Below are 18,724 nucleotides of genomic sequence, written 5' to 3' on the forward strand. Positions count from 1 at the left end.
GGGTCCGGTGATCCCTGCTAAGATATCCCTCCGAAGACAAAGGCTAAGTAGCTGCATCTGGTTCCTGCTACCACTAATCAACTTAAAGCCTAGGGGGCCTCTCTGGATTTGGGAGGCAACATCTACCTCATTTGGGTGAACTACTCATCTCTTACCCAGTAAACCCATTCTGAGCCGGTTCTGAGTGGAGCTCCACAACAGACAGGTCTGAGCTGCCATGTAAGCCGTTCTAGCACTTGGGCCATATGACCTAGATGTCATGGTGACTGAAGTATCTGTGACACACAGGGAGCCTCTGGCCATTCTCTATAGGTGAAATGACAGTACAGGTCTTTGGATTAGGGACGGAGCTATGCTATGCTCTGAACCATTCTCTTGAGTAATAGCTTCTAGCTTGTTACTGAGTTCTAGTAGAGATCGCGCATTTGATCACAGGTCACCAAGTTACCACGTGACCTGAACAACGAGGCTTGAACTGGATGTTGCCAGATACACCAAGCCATAAAGCTGGGCATTCACAAGGCACTCCACTGTCAAGTGGGAGTGGTCTGTACAAGTCTGGGCTTGAGCAGATCCTGAAAGTAAACTGTATGAGCAAGAGACTCAGACACTCACAGTTAAGCTCATGATACACTGCTTCACCTCTCTCCTCCTATACCTGTCACCTCCTGGGGAGTTCCCTATGGCCAGCTGACTAAGTTAGACTTTGGGATCTACATGAACCATCTAGCACCACCTGAAAATAGCTGTGGCATTACACGCCCACTCAGAGTTGTCCACCAGGGCCTGTAATTAAGGGAAAACCCTTCAGCCAGAACTTTGAGTGATACAACAGTTGTTCATTTTACCCGGAATGAGAGATGACCACAGATGTGGCTTTAACTGATTCAGGAGTGACTAGCAGTGTGGCTGGACGGCCAGAGACTTAGAAGGGACATGACTGAAAGGCCAGAGACAAGAAGTTTGGGGAAGAGGTATATTGAATGAGCTCTCCAAGTAGGTATTCAGCATGCGAAGACAGCTGGGTTCCATATAAAAGTTCACCAAAGAATGACGTCAGCAGAGCAGTATCCTAATACTTAGGTAGATAAAATTCCCTATTCTCTGGATATCAGTCCCCCACTCTAACCAGCTACTCCTGTCTTGCACAATGATCAAAATGGCTATCTGTAGCAACCAAGCTGAAGGTTAGCAACATGGATTTTCACTCACCAAAACCAACTTGGTTCTAGCCATGATGAGTGCCTAGTCTGCCAACTGCAAAAAATCAACAATGACACCACTCCTGATGCTGGTTCAACTCCATCATGGGAGGGGCAGCAATTTCTCCTTACTAGAATATATTCTGGAAATGGATCTGTCTTCTTTGTCCTTGGTATTTGTCAAACCACCATCCATGAACTAATGAAATGCCTTATTTCCCCATCATGGTATCCCATTCAACACTGCGTGTGATCAGGAAACTTATTTTATGGAAAATTAGAGCTCTGCCCCAATCCAAAGCTCTGTGCTATCACTTCACCATTTCCATTTTATGGAAAATTAGAGGCATACAGGCCGTGAAACTCACTGGTCTTACTATGTCTCCCATTACCTTGAAAGAGCAGCAGGACAGTAGGCTAGTTATCCATTTACTGTCTTGGAGCTCCAAATCCATCCTTGTGTTACCTAAGCAGATTCTTTCCCAACTGGCTCAATGATGTTACGTTTTATTAATAAAAGGCATGAGGGGGACCACTGCAAGGTGATGAAAGGGCTTCTCCTGTCAGTTCCATGTTTTATCTCACACAGTAGCAAGTGCACCTGTGTGCAGGTCTGACAGGGCTCAGTTACTATCACAGTCTGCTGCTGGCCACATGATCTCCGGCAAGCTTCTCAGCCTCCCAGCAGGCCACTGCTATAGACCAGCTCCAGCTCACTGCCATGCAAATGTCACTGCCACGGCAGATCGCATGTTCCCACACCCTCTCCGAAGAGGTCTGAATCTCAGGCTTGGGAGGGGGGTTGGAGAGAGGTTATTTTCTTATTCCTTTCCACTCCCTCATCCTAGAGGGTAGTAGTTGTTTTCTGGATATGCTATTTCCTGAACCTCTTATAAGAGCTCTTGTACCCATTTTTAGTAGTTAACCATCTTTTACTAGTTAACAGTTTTTTAAAAATATTAAACTTGTCTCTGTTCAATTACTGATAAGGTTTTTACCTTCTGAGTGATACAGATGGTCTTTTGAGACTAGTTACAGCACCAGCAGCACTTTGTGGGGCTGGGATGATGTCTAACGCCTCCCAGTATATTCTGAATCAGAAACAAACCTATGGGATTATTTCTTCGACAGGTACAATTCAGGAATCTGGAATTAAAGGGTGACTGGGATGCCTGGGTGGCTCAGTTAGTTGTCCGCTTGTCTCAGATCATGATCTCAGGGTCCTGGGATGGAGTCCCACACTGGGCTCCTTGCTCAGGGGGGAGCCGACTTCTCCCTCTGCCTACCAATCCCCCTGCTTGTGTTCACGCTTTCTCTGACAAATATATAGAATCTTTTAAAAGAAAATGGAATTAAAGGGTGAGAATGGGAGTGATCCTTCTCACTATAACCCCGATAATCCGCTAGTGAAAATTCTGCTTTCTATTTTTATAACTTTGGATGATGCTGGCTTAGAAATTTTCATTCCCAAAGGAAATATCCTTCCATCAGGGGACACAATGGTTCCATTAAACTGCAAGTCAAGACTACTACCTAGCCACTTTGGGCTTCTCATGCCAGTGAACCAAATGCAAAGACTGGGGGTTATTTACTGGCAAGGGTGATTGATGCTGACTTTCTGAAAAAAATAAGAATGTTTCTAAATAATGAGGGAAGTGAGTATAACTGGACTACAGAATCCTCTGAGGCCTCTAAGTCCTCTCATGTCCTATGATAAAAGTTAGTGAAAACTACAACAATCCATTTCAGGCAGGACTACTCTTGACATTAACCCTTTAGTAATGAAGGTTTGGGTCACTCCGCCAACCAAGAAACTATGACCACTTGAGCTCTTGCTAAGAGCAGAAGGTTTATGGCAATTTTTTAAAGATTTTATTTATTTATTTGAAAGAGATCACAAGTAGGCAGAGAGGCAGGCAGATGGAGAGAGAGGGGGAAGCAGGCTCCCTGGGGAGCAGAGAGCCTGATGCAGTGCTCGATCCCAGGACCCTGGGATCACAACCTGAGCTGAAGGCAGAGGCTTTAACCCACTGAGCAACCCAGGAACCCCAGATTATGGAATTCTTTCTTTTTTTTTTTTTAAAGGAGAGAGTCTTTTTTTTTTTTTTTTTAAGATTTTTTATTTTTTATTTGACAGAGATCACAAGCAGGCAGAGAGGCAGGCAGAGAAAGGAAGGGAAGCAGGCTCGTTGCTGAGCAGAGAGCCCGATGTGGGGCTCAATCCCCGGACCCTGGGATCATGACCCGAGCCGAAGGCAGAGGCTTTAACCCACTGAGCCACCCAGGTGCCCCAGATTATGGAATTCTTAATGTAAGAAAGAATACAGCTAAAACCACATGACCAATTACAGAAACAAAGGACTGCTGCATATTAGACAGAAGCATAACTTGGCCTTTACCTTTATTTGAAAAATTAAATACAATTAGAAGAGGTGTATACAGTTGCCGACTTGACAAAGGGTAGACTGCAGCAGTTTTGCTCCTCGCTAACTTGGTTGGCTAAGATCTCTGTAGGGCTCTGGGGTAAAGTTGGCCAAAAAAGGAAATGTGCCCAAGATCTGGAAGGTGAAAGGGAAGCAGCTGCGACTATGCTGAAGGCCACTGTGGTTAGAGGTGGTGAGCAACAGATGTCAAGAGCCTACCTCAATCTGGTTTGTCCTTGCTGCCTCCTGTCCACGCCCGGCTCTTCTGGCTGGCTGACAGGGCCTGACGAAGAGGCAGCAGCCACCCCCAGGCTCATCTACTCTCCTTCCAAGCGGTCCCACTCCATGAGCAAGACATGGAATCCATCCCCAGATGCCGTGGGAGGCTTGCCTTTGTCCGCCCAACAGTGCTTCAGAAACGCTGGTTAATGACATTTCTCTGATTCTCCGTCTCTCAGTTTTAGACTATTACTTACCCAGTTTCTCCCACAATTGTGTAAGATCTAATTCCTACGACAAATCCTTAATTCCATAACAGTCATAGTGGTTCTGCTTCCCAGACTAAACTCGGACCCGATAAACCATGTTTTTCGGATAAAACCTTCTGTCTCTGTGCACAAGTTGTGTTTGATACCACACGTCACCTTGTTCCCTGAAGTCAGAAAAGACAACTCTTAAACGTTAAAATCACAATTTCTGTGTAACTTGTAGGCTTGTGCCATTTGGCCATGGGAATGAACTATCACGCTTGTCTTTGCGTCCTGAGAGGAATATTACGAAAAAGACCCCCCCAAACTAAGAAATATGAACTATCTAGAAACCATTGCCAATAAATGCCTTAATCCTTACTATGGTGCTATATTCCAGATTTTGCTTGAAGTTACACAGGATAAAGAGTGGTTTTTGGATGCTTGAGAATATGCTCATGGACGGTAAGTGCAATTTATAATTTACTTGGGATTTCCCTGTCTATTGAGACAGAAGTTAGTATTTCTACACTGAAACTTGACAGTTATTTACTGAATGCAGACACCCTGTCAATAACATTTTTCAGATCCTAAATAAAACTATTAGTTTTCAAAAATCTGGATAGATCTGTCCTCTGCACTGTATATTCTGCCTATTTGTTGCACACTTACTCGTATTTGGTTGAAGACTAAGAAAAATCTCCTAGGTTTCTGTGGGCTTTACTGGAGGGCCAATTTATTTAAAAAAAAAATTATCGAAGCTATCTAGAATTCAATCAGGTATCATTACAACAGCCACTAGGAGTTGAGTAATCCTAAGCGATTAGAAGATATATAAAGAATGAAGGATTCCACTAAGTCCTAAGGCCTTTAGATTTAGGCAGGAAGACATACAGATAATTAAAATCCAAAGAAATGCAAAATTCAATCAAGTAATATGAGGAGCTAATAAGCAAATTTCATGAAAGTTGGATTCATCTCATCAGGGCTCAAACATGAATCTAAATAAATAAATAAACTCTTAAAAAGGAGGGGGGCACCTGGGTGGCTCAGTGGGTTAAAGCCTCTGCCCACACACCTGCCTCTCTACTTGTGATCTCTGTCAAATAAATAAACTCTTTAAAAAAACAAAACAAAAAATAACATGAATCTAGTCACATCCTGGCCAATATCCTCTGGTCATTAAGAATTCTCAGCAAGGGGTGCCTGGGGAGCTCAGTGGGTTAAAGCCTCTGCATTCCATTCAGGTCATGAGTCCTGGGATCAAGCCCCGCATTGGGCTCTTTGCTCAGCAGGGAGTCTGCTTCTCCCTCTCTCTGCCTGCCTCTCTGCCTACTTGTGATCTCTCTCTGTCAAATAAAATCTTTAAAAAAAAAAAAAGAATTCTCAGCAAGCAGAGAAGACAATCCCAAAAATTACATGTGAAAGCAACCTAAAAATTATTTGGCATGACATACTCATTTTCTTAGCAGGTAAACATCTTTTAACCCAAGGAAAATTTGTAATTAAGAACAGAAATGCTTAAAGGAAATTATGTATACTGTTAATATTTTAATGTTAAAAACTCTGTGCATATTTAGTGTTTTAAGTACTTATAAAATTTTAAGAGAATTTGCCCTATTAAAGTAATAGGTCATTTTTGCAGTTTCAATTTGAAATATACAATCAATTGTTGCAGATTTATTATTTTAATCAGAAAGTTTACTATCTATACAGAGTTGAACCATTTCAGAAAACTTAAGTAGCCCCAGACACTTAAATATTATATTAAGTATGCAGTGGTTTGTTGAATAATGGATAAGGAAATTTTTAAATTTATAGTATTTTTAAGATGCTTGTTTGTAAATTAGCCCAAATATTCAAAGGCCCTTAAAACTGACTGTTAAAATTTCCTATACTTTCTTTTTCTTTCTTTCTTCGTCGGGCTTCCTGCTTGGTGGGAAGCCTGCTTCTCCCTCTCCCACTCCCCCTGCTTGTGTTCCTGCTCCTGCTCTCTGTCATATAAATAAAATCCTAAAAAAAGATTTTAGGGGAGCCTGGGTGGCTCAGTTCTTGAGTGTCTGCCTTCAGCTCAGGTCATGATCTCAGGGTCCTAGGATGGAGCCCCGCGTTGGGCTCCCTGCTCAGCAGGAGGCCTGCTTCTCCCTCTCCCACTCCCCCTGCTTGTGTTTCCTCTCTCGCTGTGTCTCCCTCTGTCAAATAAATAAATAAAGTCTTTAAAAAAAATTTTAGCTTTTACAAACTGAACATCATACTTTAAAATGAAAGATAACTATAAACGGGCTTTTCTGGACACAAAGGCCACCTCAATGGGCATCAAAAAACTAACTTATTACCAGGGGTGCCTGGCTGGCTCAGTCGGTAGAGCATATGACTCTTGATCTTGGGATTCTTTTTTTTTTTTTTTTTAAAGATTTTATTTATTTATTTGAGAGAGACACAGTGAGAGAGAACATGAGTGAGGAGAAGGTCAGAGAGAGAAGCAGACTCCCCGTGGAGCTGGGAGCCCGATGCGGGACTCGATCCCAGGACTCCGCGATCATGACCTGAGCCGAAGGCAGTCGTCCAACCAACTGAGCCAACCAGGCGTCCCTGATCTTGGGATTCTTAAGTCTGACCCCCACACTAGGTGTAGAGATTACTTAAAAATAAAATCTTAGGGCGCCTGGGTGGCTCAGTGGGTTAAGCCGCTGCCTTCGGCTCAGGTCATGATCTCAGGGTCCTGGGATCGAGTCCCGCGTCGGGCTCTCTGCTCAGCGGGGAGCCTGCTTCCTCCTCTCTCTCTCTGCCTGCCTCTCTGCCTACTTGTGATCTCTCTCTGTCAAATAAATAAATAAAATCTTTAAAAAAAAAAATAAATAAAATCTTAAAAACAAAAACTAACCTATAACCAGTCAATCTGCCAAATTTTCAGTTTTACAAGCTGTGTTGTTAGGCAATGTTATTAAAAATAAGTATGATTAAATTACATTAAAAACAAAGATAATAAATAATTTAAATTCATCAGTTCCTGGCTACTTTACTACATTTTCTCATCATCTACGTGCTTGAGGTTATTTTTTCTATGTTATCTCTAAGGTGGAAGTTTTAGTTACATGCTACCTCCTTTCTTCCTAATTCCAGATTCAGTGACGTCATGTTAGTAGTGTGAAATCAGCCATGTTGGGTGTATCTGCACCACGGAAATAGGCAAACTTGATCAATCAGGGTTTCGTGGATTAAGAAAAGCCTCAGGGAAACAGTGACCCTTATACTTCAGTAAAGGAGCCACACACCAAAGGGGAGAAGACAAATGAAATAGTATACAAGTGCTAAAAGGACTGCAGAGCTCACCTTATATCCTAGGACAGTCCATAAAGACTCACAAAGAATACAAGAGGAGTTCTCAAGACAGTTGAGTATGCGATGTTTGAATAGAACAATGTTCACAGAAACAGTGACATGAAATAGGTAGGAAAAGTAAACTGGGACAAGACTGAAACAGTAAGAAATGGCAGCCTGTAATCGACTGGGACTTACAGCAAATGCCATTCTAAGGGTTTGGGCCGTTACCTACAAGGCAAGGAGGAGCTACTATAGGTGTGAGGGTAGGAGAGAGGACTTTAATATGGCAACAACATATAGGATTCAGTAAAGACAGTGAAACACTTCACTCTTGGAAACTGTGACGCCGACCAAAAAAAAAAAAAAAAACAACTGCATTACATATAATAACCAAAAGTCTTGAGTCAGGTGTTAAAGAACCAATGAAAACTCAAAGCTCCAAAGAACACAAGCTCTGTGATTCTATGTATATAAAATGCAAGGTCATCTACACTGACAAAAAGCAAGTATGTGTTTGCCAGGTGCTAGAGAGATGAACTACAAAGGAGCACAGGGGCTCTTGTGGTTGACAGAAATGTTTTGTTATCTTAAGTGAGCTGGGTGCATAGAACTGTGGAAACTTATCGAACGGTCCACTTTATTTATTTTATTTTATTTTTTTAAAGATTTTATTTATTTCTTTGACAGAGAGAGATCATAAGTAGGCAGAGAGGCAGGCAGAGAGAGAGGAGGAAGCAGGCTCCCTGCTGAGCAGAGAGCCCGATGTGGGACTCGATCCCAGGACCCTGAGATCATGACCTGAGCCGAAGGCAGCGGCTTAACCCACTGAGCCACCCAGGCGCCCCTCAAACGGTCCACTTTAAATAGACGAAGCTCATCACACTCACATGCATTCCCCTTGAACCTGATAAGAAAAAGAATTACAACTCAACTTAATCAAACATTTGAAGTTATTTAGACATAAATGGAAAAGTTATGCAAATGACAGCATTTTTCGAAGAGTGGAACCAAATTGGTTTTCCTCCTTCCATCTGATTAGCTCTCAGTGATCCACAGTCACTGCCAGATACCATGTACAGGTAAAACCTCAGTTCAAAACTTCCCCTCGCCCCGCCCCACGACCATGCTATCCAATCCCTTCCATCCCCTCCTAAGGATCTCCCGGTTGCTCGTTTTCTTCATCTCGATTATGGGAGTAATATGACCTACCTTGCTGTTATACAAAACACTCCACATACAGCAAGAGCTCAAAATAGTTATTATTTGCCTTAGTCATTCTCTACACACTCGTGCTCCTTGAAGGCAGAGTTGTCCCATTGAACTTTTCATCTCTCTCAGTGTACCTAGCACACGTTACAACAAACAGTAGGCCCAAAGTATGTATTTCTTCAGAGAAATGCCTGCAGCACCTAGAAATTCAGATATGAAGAAAACACTTTGCCACAAGTGAGAATCGGAATCGTCACCATAAAGACACAAACCTTTCGTGCCATTTGAAAAGAATGATCACTTATGACTGAAGGAATTACGAAACAGGTCTAGGAGGGGACACTGAGCTAGGTGAAGTCTGAAGCGGAGAAAGGGAAAGGTGCATATCCACTTCCCCAACTGGCAATTATAAATAGTGTAAAATAAATCCACGAGAAACATCTTCAATGGTGACATGTTCAATTCTTAACAGGGAAATACTACAAGGCGAGCAAAACGAGGCTCTGCGAGCAGAAGAGGAACCTTCTCTAAGGACCGCCTGGCACACGGTCTAGAAGTTCAAGATGGAGTAAGGAAGGTTTAAGGACAAAATCAGAAGATCTGAATTTCTAGATCCCGGTGCCATTAATACGGGGCAGTAAACCCGAGGGTTCTGAGGGCTGCCACCTGCGTGCGAAGCGGTCTCAAGGACAAGTGTCACTACCGTCCCAACTCTTGAGTCAGGGGTGCTCCGGGGAAAGGCACGGCAGCCCGCTGGGGCCCAGCTGTCCTAGAAGGGTTGCTACAGGCTGAAAGCAGCACAACGGCGGCGGCCTACACCGCCTTCCCGAGCATCCCAAAAGCCAGCGCAGTCCTGAACTGCTAAGCCTTGTCGCCGGAACTGATCCGGAGTCGCGGCGACTGCAGGAAACACGAGTTTGCCGCCTTCCCAAGTCTCCGATGTTAAGCAACCCCGACTCCCACAGAGAAAGCGCCCTGCGGTTTCCATTTGCTCTCCCGCCTCCTTCGCAGGAACGGAACGTGAGGAACCGGCTTCCCGCTCCGCCCCGGGCAGGCCCGGGCGCAGCTCGGGGCTAAACCCAGGGGGCGGACAAAGCGACCTCTGGCCACACGCCCCACAAAGACAAGGAATGATCCGGGCGCCAGACCCACTCAGGCCCTCGCACAGGCGAGCACAGGTCTCTGCCGGGCTCCGCACGGGCGGCGTCAAAGGGAGACCGGGAGCCCCGGGAGACAGTGGGCGGCCAACCTCACCTGCCGCTTGTTCATTCGCCGCACATCGTCCAAAAAGTCTAGAGACAGCATGGCGCGGCCGGCGAGGGGGACACGAGCAGCGGAGAGGGCGCGAAGGGACCAGCGGGCGGAACGGCTGGCGCACCGGCCGGGCTCGCACTGGACGGGACCCCGTGGCGCCCGCACTTCCGCTTCCGGGGCGGGAACCGGCGCTCCCTTCCTCCCTCCCGCCCCCGCCCCGCGCGTCGCTGCGGAGAGCAGACAAAGGGACCCGCGACTCTTCTAATCGGGACTCCCGGCCTGGTCTCGGTGCGGGAGGGCGCTCCCACGCCGAGCCGAGCCTGCGGAGAACCCACCGGACCCCTGTTCCCGCGCTTAGCCCGGGCCCCTCGCGGAGGCGTCGGCCCGGGCTCCCCGGGAGGCCGCCCTACGACCTCCGGAAGGCGGGCTCTCGCGCACGCCCGGCCAATCGGGAGCGGGTCTCCGGCGTCCAGGCGGCCGCGGCGGCCCTGGAGTGGCCGGCGGCTCCAGTCGGGCCGCGGGTCTGGGTGTGGCCCTGGGCGTGCGTGGCCAGGTCCTGCCTTCGCCGCCGGGGCTGGTCTCCCGCGCTGCGGGAAGTGGCCGCTGAGGTGGCTTCATTAGCCGCTTTACGGGGCAAGGTGGAGGCTAGGAGCGCCTTTCGAAGCACTGCCTGAACCTCCCGGGACTTAGGAGGCTGCTGGGGGAGGAGGGAACAACCGAAGAAGGCTACGGTGTGATGCGACCGCCGAGGTGCGGGGTGTCAGGAAGTCCCTAGCTCCCCCGAACGTGACCTCGCTCAGAGGACCTGCCCTCTCCTTGAACTCTGCCTCCTGCTTTTGCTACCTTGGGCACCTGGATGGGACCCTCCTGTCGCTGTCCCTGACTCTCAGGCTGCTAATATACGCGGCGGACGGAAAGGACCGAAGCTGGTCTCTTACCTGTATTTTTCTATCTTTTTCAAAATACGAATCTCACATTAGGGTGAAGGATCTACTGGGACTTTTTGCACGCTCTTTGCAAATTCTTTACTTCGAAAATTATCTTGGAATAAAAAATTTAAATATTTTGGAGGATGGCTGTAATGAAAATGATAGATGATAAATTTGTGGGAGGAGGGAAGCCTCCTAGGCTGCAGGTGGGAATGTGAACTGAGACAGCCATTTTGGAAAATGGACTGGTAGTTCCTCAAAAGGTTAAATATGGAGTTTTTAATCAAATTTACTAGCAGCTCCACTGCTAGTATATATCTAAGAGAATTGAAAACATATGTCCAAGCAAAAACTTGTACATGAATATTCATGACAGCATTATTCATAAACCAAAACGTACAAATAACCCAGATGTGCTTTAACTCATGAATGGATAAGCAGAATGTGGTATAGCCATACAATGCAATATTGTCAATAAAAAGAAATACAGCAATATGGATTGAACCTTGATAACATTAGGCTTAGTGAAAAAAAGTCAGTTATAAAAGTCACATACTGTATGGTTCCAATTACATAAAATGTCTAGAATAGTCAAGTTGATAGAATGAAGTGGTTGCCTAGGGCTGGGAGGGTTGAGAGAAATGGGGAGTGACTGCTACTGGTTACAGCGCTTGCTTGCTTGCTTTCTTTTTTTTTTTCAAGATTTTATTTATTCGAGAGAGGGGAACCGCAAAGGGAGACTGAAAGGGAGAAGCAGACTGATGTGGGACTCCATCCCAGGACCCTGGTTCATGACCTGAGCCAAAGGCAGATACTTAACGGACTGAGCCACCCAGGCGCCCCTGGTGTATGAATTATGTCACAGTAAAGCTGTTATGAGAAAGAAAAAAAAAATTGACATCTTGTTCACTGTTAAATCCCAGTGGCAAACATACAACCTGGCACATATTAGGTACCCAATAAATATTTGTTGAATTTAAAATGTGCGTATGTGTATGTATGTGATGATCTCCAACTGCTGCCTGTAGGCACCCCATACTGAGTAAGTTGAAAGATGAATTCCTGATTTCCCCAAATTAGGAAGGCCTGTGGAAGAAAATAGATTCCATGCGGGCAGGGACCTGGTCCACCCCTTTATCCCTGGCTCTCATAGCAGTGCCAAATTCATAGCAAATACTTAATAAGTATTTGTTAACAAATGTTGAATATGGAGTCTAAGCTAAATTCTGGCTAATAGAGTGCTTGGCCTATGCTTGTTAATGTTGAATTCAAATCTAAAGATAAGGCTCTATAGCCATCTAAATGGGTATGAGCCTTGGTCAGTCTTCATATTGTGAAGAAAAGATCCGGAAGAGAAGCACAAAGTTCTGGGGGCTTCAGATGTACCAGGAGTCAGTGTAGTTGGGGATGTTCAAAGAGACCTCAGAAGGGAAAGAACTTCTGATATATGGGTAAAATTGATTTGTTATGTGGGTCAAGTTGGAAGGTGAAAAGGATATACTGGGGCACCTGGGTGGCTCAGTGGGTTAAGCCGCTGCCTTCGGCTCAGGTCATGATCTCAGAGTCCTGGGATCGAGTCCCACATCGGGCTCTCTGCTCAGCAGGGAGCCTGCTTCCTCCTCTCTCTCTGCCTGCCTCTCTGCCTAACTTGTGATCTTTCTCTCTGTCAAATAAATAAATAAATCTTTAAAAAAAAAAAAAAAAAGGATATACCCACTGGAAGGAACTGTAGAAATAAAGGTATAGGGGCAGGAAACTGGGAAATGTGTTTGGAAAATCCAGTTTGATTTTCCAACTTTGCCTGTAACTAGTTGGGTCTGTAGGTGTTCTTTTGTCACTGAGGAAACCTGAGCGTGCCTAAGACGTCTTGTGTTGGATTTGCACAGTTCGTATTTAGGGCCATATTAAGGTACTGCTGCACATCTGAAATCTTACACGTCCATAACCCACTTTCTGAGAGTTACTTCTTTTTTGTTTCTCTGTATGTTTTAAATTAAACAAATAATAGATGAGTACATTCTCATCATAAAAGTTAAAATAAGACAGACAATCCAGCCATTCCACTTCTGGGTACATACCTAAAAGAACTGAAAGCAGGGATTTAGGGGTACTTGGCTGGCTCAGTTGGAAGAGCAGGCAAGTTTTGATCTCAGGGTCATGAGTTCGAGCCCCTGCATTGGGTGTAAACGTTACTTAAATAATTAAAAAAAAAAAAAAAGGATCTTGAATAGATATTTACACACCCATGTTCATAGCAGCATTACTTAAATACCCAAAAAGTGGAAGAAACGCAAGTGTCCATGAAGGAAGAAAGAAAGGAAGGAAGGAATAAACAAAATGTGATATAAACACACAACAGAATATTATTCAATCTTAAAAAGAAAGAAGTTTTTCTTTTTCAAAGATTTTTATTTATTTATTTGAGAGGGAGTAAGAGAGAGAGCCCAAGCTGGGGTAGGGGCAGGGGCAGAGGGAGAAGGAGAAGCAGACTCTCTGCTGAGCAAGAAGCCTGATGCGGGACATGATCCCAGGACCCCGGGATCATGACCCCAGCCAAAGGCAGATGCTTAACCAACTGAGCGACCTAGATGCCCCCGTCATTTTGCTCTTCAGGTTTAGGTTGTGTTGGCTCTGTAGTTTGTCTCAGCTAATGTTCAAATATTAGGGCGTAGTTAATCTAAACTAATGGATTGTTTCACAATATGCATTGTTTACGTGTTCAATGTGAAATTTCATTGTGTTGCATTTTATTTTAAATTTGCAAAAATAGATCAGTAATTCAATTAGTTAGTGGAAAGTTAATTAAATCAGGATGCTGAATGCTTTTAAACTTGGGGGCGGAGTTATAAGTGAAACAATGACCAGGAATCCAGTGTAAATAACGATATAGTATGACTGACTATGCTGGGGCGGGCAATCCACAAGCGTGACGAATTATGATGAGCTTCTGAAAAAGAAAAGGGCTATTAAGAAATACGATGAGCCTCTAGGACATATGTTTTATTAAACTGGTAATCTATTTTCCCCTGGTTCCCAGTACCTTAGGTTATGAAACTGACCAAATAGTGGCATAAGGCCAATGAAGTCTTAGTGCCATTTTTAAGAAAAGCTCAGTGGCCAATCTGATAATCAAAACCAACTTTCTAGAGGAGGAGAAGCCCATAAAACAATGCTCTCAATAAGACACTGATAACACTTACCCCCCAAAGAAAAGAAAAGTGGTCAAAACTATAAAGGCATCCTTTAAAGTTGCACTTTTCAGAGCCAAAACAGTGACAGGTATATTCTTGCCAAGAAGCTTTTAAAGTCAGTCATAACATTAATGATAAACATGCAGAGTAAGAAAGGTAAATAAGCTTTTGGCAAAATTCCTTTATCAAAAGATGATGTTGGGGGAAGAAAGATGCTGTTGGGCATTGCATAATATCAATGGCATGTAAAGTAGATGAGCACATCGTCTGGAGTTGTCTGGGGATGCTGGAGAAAGTCATCCAATCATGCGAGGCCCTGGAAACCTATCTCAGCACATTCCCCTCATTTTCATTGATCTGATGACTTAGTCGCCTATTTCTGCATAAGAAATCACCCCCAAACTTAGCGAATTAACACAACAAACTTTATCTCACAATGTCTATGGGTCAGAAATTTGGGACCATCATAGCTGGGTGGCTTGAGCTCCAAGTTGTCCATGACATTATAGTCAAGCTGTCCAGAGGGGCTTGCAGTCTCATCTGAAGGCTTAACTGAAGGACGTGCTTCCAAGCTCCACTCATGGGGCTGTTGGTGGGTCTTAATTATTCTTGGATTACTGGATAGAAGCCTCAGTTCCTTGTTGGCTGTTGAGGGAGACTCCATGTCTCCCTCAGTTTCATGCCATCTGGGCCTCTGTTTAGGGCAACTTACAACATGGTAGCTAGCTTCCATCAAAGTAAATTACCAAGAGAGTAAGAACCAGGTAATGAATAAGATTACCAATGCATCCTGGTTTTGCACTGAAATTTCTGCCTCTCAGAGAACCCTTCAATCCCAGGAAAAGCAGGATGGTTGGTGACTCCACCAAGACAAAATTTGCTGGTTGTTTTTTTTTTTTTTTTTTAAGATTTTATTTATTTATTTGACAGACAGAGATCGCAAGTAGTCAGAGAGGTAGGCAGAGAGAGAGAGAGAGCAGGGAGCCTGATACGGGGCTTGACCCCAGGACCCCGGGATCTTGACCTGAGCAGAAGGCAGAAGCTTTAACCCACTGAGCCACTCAGGAGCCCCTGCAGTGTTTTTTTGAGCCTAATCTCTGAAATGACATATCATTATTTCTTCCACATTTTGTTCATTAGAAATGAGTTCAGTACAGACTCAAAGGGAGGGAATGAAGTTCTACATTTTGAAGGAAGGCGTTTATCAAAGAATGTGTAGGCATATTTTTAAAACCATCACGTATGGAGTCCAGTTTCATGGTGAAAAGAAAATATTACAGAGAAACTAAACTTTCTAACTTACTCCCTACCCAACTCATCTGCTCCCATAAACATTGCTTTCTCCTTTTCTTTCCCTCCATCAGTGAAAGAGGCATCGCTACTCCTGTGTGAAGCTACCCTCTTCCACCTACTCAAAACCATTCTCTCATTCCCGCAATTTCTTCCCATTAACTTTCTCTTTTCCTAGCATCTGATCATGTTCAAATAGATCTTACAAAATTTATATGCTGAGTGTTTTATGGTGGCATAGTACACAAACAGTAAAATGTGTAAATAGTGTGTGTATACAGCTCGGTAAATTTCAACAGACAGGCCTACCCATTCATCATCTATATCCTTCTATAGCTCACTGAATGCTGGTTTCTGCTCCCAACACATGGCTGAAAGCCATAAAATAGCCTCTTTAAATCCCGTTAGGTCCATTGGGTCCCCTTTCAGTTTCAGGTCCATTGTCTCCTGCCTCTCTGGCTTGTTGTTCTCAATCTCCAACATGGACTCTTTAGCTTACTACTTATGGAGGAACCCTGCACCACTTCTCACTCTGCAGTGCCTCTGGGTGATTTTTCTCTGTCCTCCCAAATTCAGCTACCTTCTCTATGCATTCACGTCTCCAATATCTATAGCTCTGACCTCCTCCTGGATGTCGACTTTTATATCAACTGCTTCTGGACATCTCCACTTGGATGTCCAACAGACACCTCAAGCTCCCTGTGCCCCAAATGTCACAGATCCCCATCCTCATTACTCCCCACTGAAGAACTGTTCTTTCTCTTATGTTTCAAATCTCTATAAAAGGCACCACCTCGGGGGGCACCTAGGTGGCTCAGTCAGTTAAGCCTCTGCCTTCGGCTCAGGTCATGATCTCAGGGTCCTGGGATCGAGCCCCGCATTAGGCTCCCGGCTCAGTGGGGAGTCTGCTTCTCCCTCTGCCTCTGCCCTCACACACACTTCCCTCCCCGCTCGGCTCATGCTCTCTCTGTCTCTAACAAATAAAATTAAAAAAAAAAAAAAAAAAGACACCACCCAATCACAAAAGTAGTTGTCATCCTTGATTCTTCCTTCTTACTCACTTGTCAAATCCAATTAGTCACCAGGCTTGTTATTCTACTTTCTTAATGTCTCTCTTATTCATCTGCTTTCTCCAACCCCACTGTCACTACCTTGGTTCATGCTACTTATCCTGATTGTTGCAATGAATTCCCAACCAGTCTTTCAGCCTGTAGTCTTGTTCCCACATCTTGCCTCACTCCAATCTCTTCTCTGCATTGCAACCAGAGTGATTTATACAAACCATCAATGTGATGATGCTACTTCCTTACATAAAACCTTTCAGTAGATCTTCCTGACTTTCAGGATATGGCCAAATTCCTTGGCGTGCTACAAAAGGCATTTTGTGTTCTGGCTGCTGCCTACCACTCATGCTGGTCTTACTCTCCTCCTGTTTGAGAGTATATAGTTCCCTAAATGCTGCCTGTTCTCACTTAAGTGGAATTTGCTTCCACCGTCTGGAAAGTTCTTCATTTCACTCCAACACCTTTTATTCCTCCTTGCCTTTCAAATTAAGCTCATGCCTTATGTCCTCTGGGAAGCCTCCACTCTACTTCTGCAGACTCACCATCTAATTATGTGTTTGTTGCTCTCACCAGACTGTGAGTTTCCTGGGAGCAAGGGCCTTCTTATTTTTTACCCCCAGAATATTACATGAAATAAACACTCGGCAAAAATTGTCAAATGAATGAATGGAGATGTTAAAGCTTGGGAGACTCAGTCCATGCAGAGACAGGTGGATCAAACCAAACTCTAAGGTTAAGGTTATCTTCATTCAGATTACTGGGGATGGTATGTGTGCTGTGTGTGCTCAAGGCTGAAGGAGGATTTTTTGAAGTAAATAGCAGAAGATATAGCCCTAGTCCTTGAAGAATTTTCAATATCATGTGCAGCAGAAAAAAATAAAATAAAATAAAACAGGGGCACCTGGGTGGCTCAGTCAGTTAAGCGTCTGCCTTCGGCTCAGGTCATGATCTCAGGGTCCTGGGATCGAGCCCCGCATTAGGCTCCCTGCTCAGCGGGGAGCCTGCTTCTCCCTCCCCCTCTGCCCCTCCCTCCACCCTCCTCTCTCTCTAAAATAAACAAATCAAATGTTTCAAAAATACAAATAAAAATAAAAGCTCTCTTTATGAAAGCAAACAAGTTAAGGGGTAACTCTCAGCCTATACATTCCATAGAAAGTCAAGAGAGGAGGCAGAATTTTGCAGGTACCATCAAAGGACACTCTCATCTGTATCTCAAAGGAGATTTCCAAGGGATCCTGGGCTAGAGTTGGGCCAGTCTAGCAGTGTTAAAGAGGAAGCATACTGTCCAGCACAAACTAGAAATGGGGTGAAGTGTGGGGTGCTTCCTTCCCGGGAGCTTACAGTCTTGAAGAACAGACAGATTGAGCAAGAAATAATTGGGATGAAAAGAATCTGGTAGGAAGGACTAGGACCCAGAGAGATTAATATAAACTGGGTGGATCTGGAAAGGCTTAACGAAGGTTCCCTGCCATTGTTAGAGTGGAAACAGTGTGTCTGGGGAAAATAATTCAGATATTTAGGACAGTTGATTCCAGACTAGACAAAGATATAAAGCTTAAGGCATTACATTTTCCAAATGTGGGACTCTGCCATGCTATTTTCTCTGCTCACTGGGCTGCCAGTCTTCCCAACATATAAGTCTTTTAGACCCCATCCATCACAATGACATGTCTGGTATTTTCTTTCATAGAGAGCCTGCTGGTCTGCCTGAAGAAAGCTGCTGCTGCTGCTGCTGCTGCTGCTGCTGCTGCTGCTGCTGCTTCTTCTTCTTCTTCTTTGTTAAGATTTTATTTATTTATTTATTTATTTGACAGAGAGAGACAAAGCAAGAGAGGAAAAACAAGAGGGGGTGGGGATGGGAGAGGAAGAAGCAGGCTTCCCGCCAAGCAGGAGCCTGATGCTGGGCTCAATCCCAGGGTTCTGGGATCATGACCTGAGCTGAAGGCAGCCACTTAACACTTGAGCCCAGGTGCCCAAGGAAGCATCTTCTTATAGAGGTTAAGTCAGACCTACCTGTTTTATTTTATTTTATTTTATTTTATTTTAAGATTTTATTTATTTATTTGACAGACAGAGGTCACAACTAGGCAGAGAGGCAGGCAGAGAGAGAGAGAGAGGTGGAAGCAGGCTCCATGCTCAGCAGAGAGCCCGATGTGGGGCTCGATCCCAGGACTCTGGGATCATGACCTGAGCTGAAGGCAGAAGCTTTAACCCACTGAGCCACCCAGGTGCCCCAGCTATCTGGTTTTAAATCACATAACCGCTCACTAGCTGCATGATTTTGGGTCATGAGTTAATGCTCTTTTTTTAAAGTTTATTTTTATTTTCTTTTTTTATTTTATTTTTTTTTTAATTTATTTATTTGACAGAG

General features: G+C 44.4%; 1 protein-coding gene and 1 long non-coding RNA gene across 3 annotated transcripts in view; one reads left to right on the forward strand and one right to left on the reverse strand.

The window, feature by feature from the left end:
* Positions 1-10,298, reverse strand: part of SEC11A (SEC11 homolog A, signal peptidase complex subunit) — a 41,605-nt gene extending 31,307 nt beyond the window's left edge. For both annotated transcript variants that reach the window (XM_082736193.1, XM_082736194.1), the window contains exon 1: positions 9,880-10,298. In XM_082736193.1, coding sequence (XP_082592319.1) covers positions 9,880-9,930 — 51 coding nt within the window. In that variant the 5' untranslated portion in view covers positions 9,931-10,298. The remainder of the gene's footprint in view (positions 1-9,879) is intronic.
* A 100-nt stretch (positions 10,299-10,398) lies between these two features.
* On the forward strand, positions 10,399-11,790 carry LOC309867394. Its single transcript, XR_014313150.1, has 2 exons — positions 10,399-10,629; positions 11,511-11,790. It is a non-coding gene; the product is annotated as an uncharacterized lncRNA (long non-coding RNA).
* The last annotated feature ends 6,934 nt before the right edge of the window (positions 11,791-18,724 follow it).

Source organism: Mustela nivalis, assembly GCF_964662115.1.
Source record: "Mustela nivalis genome assembly, chromosome: 6".
NCBI classification, from domain to species: Eukaryota; Metazoa; Chordata; class Mammalia; order Carnivora; family Mustelidae; genus Mustela; species Mustela nivalis.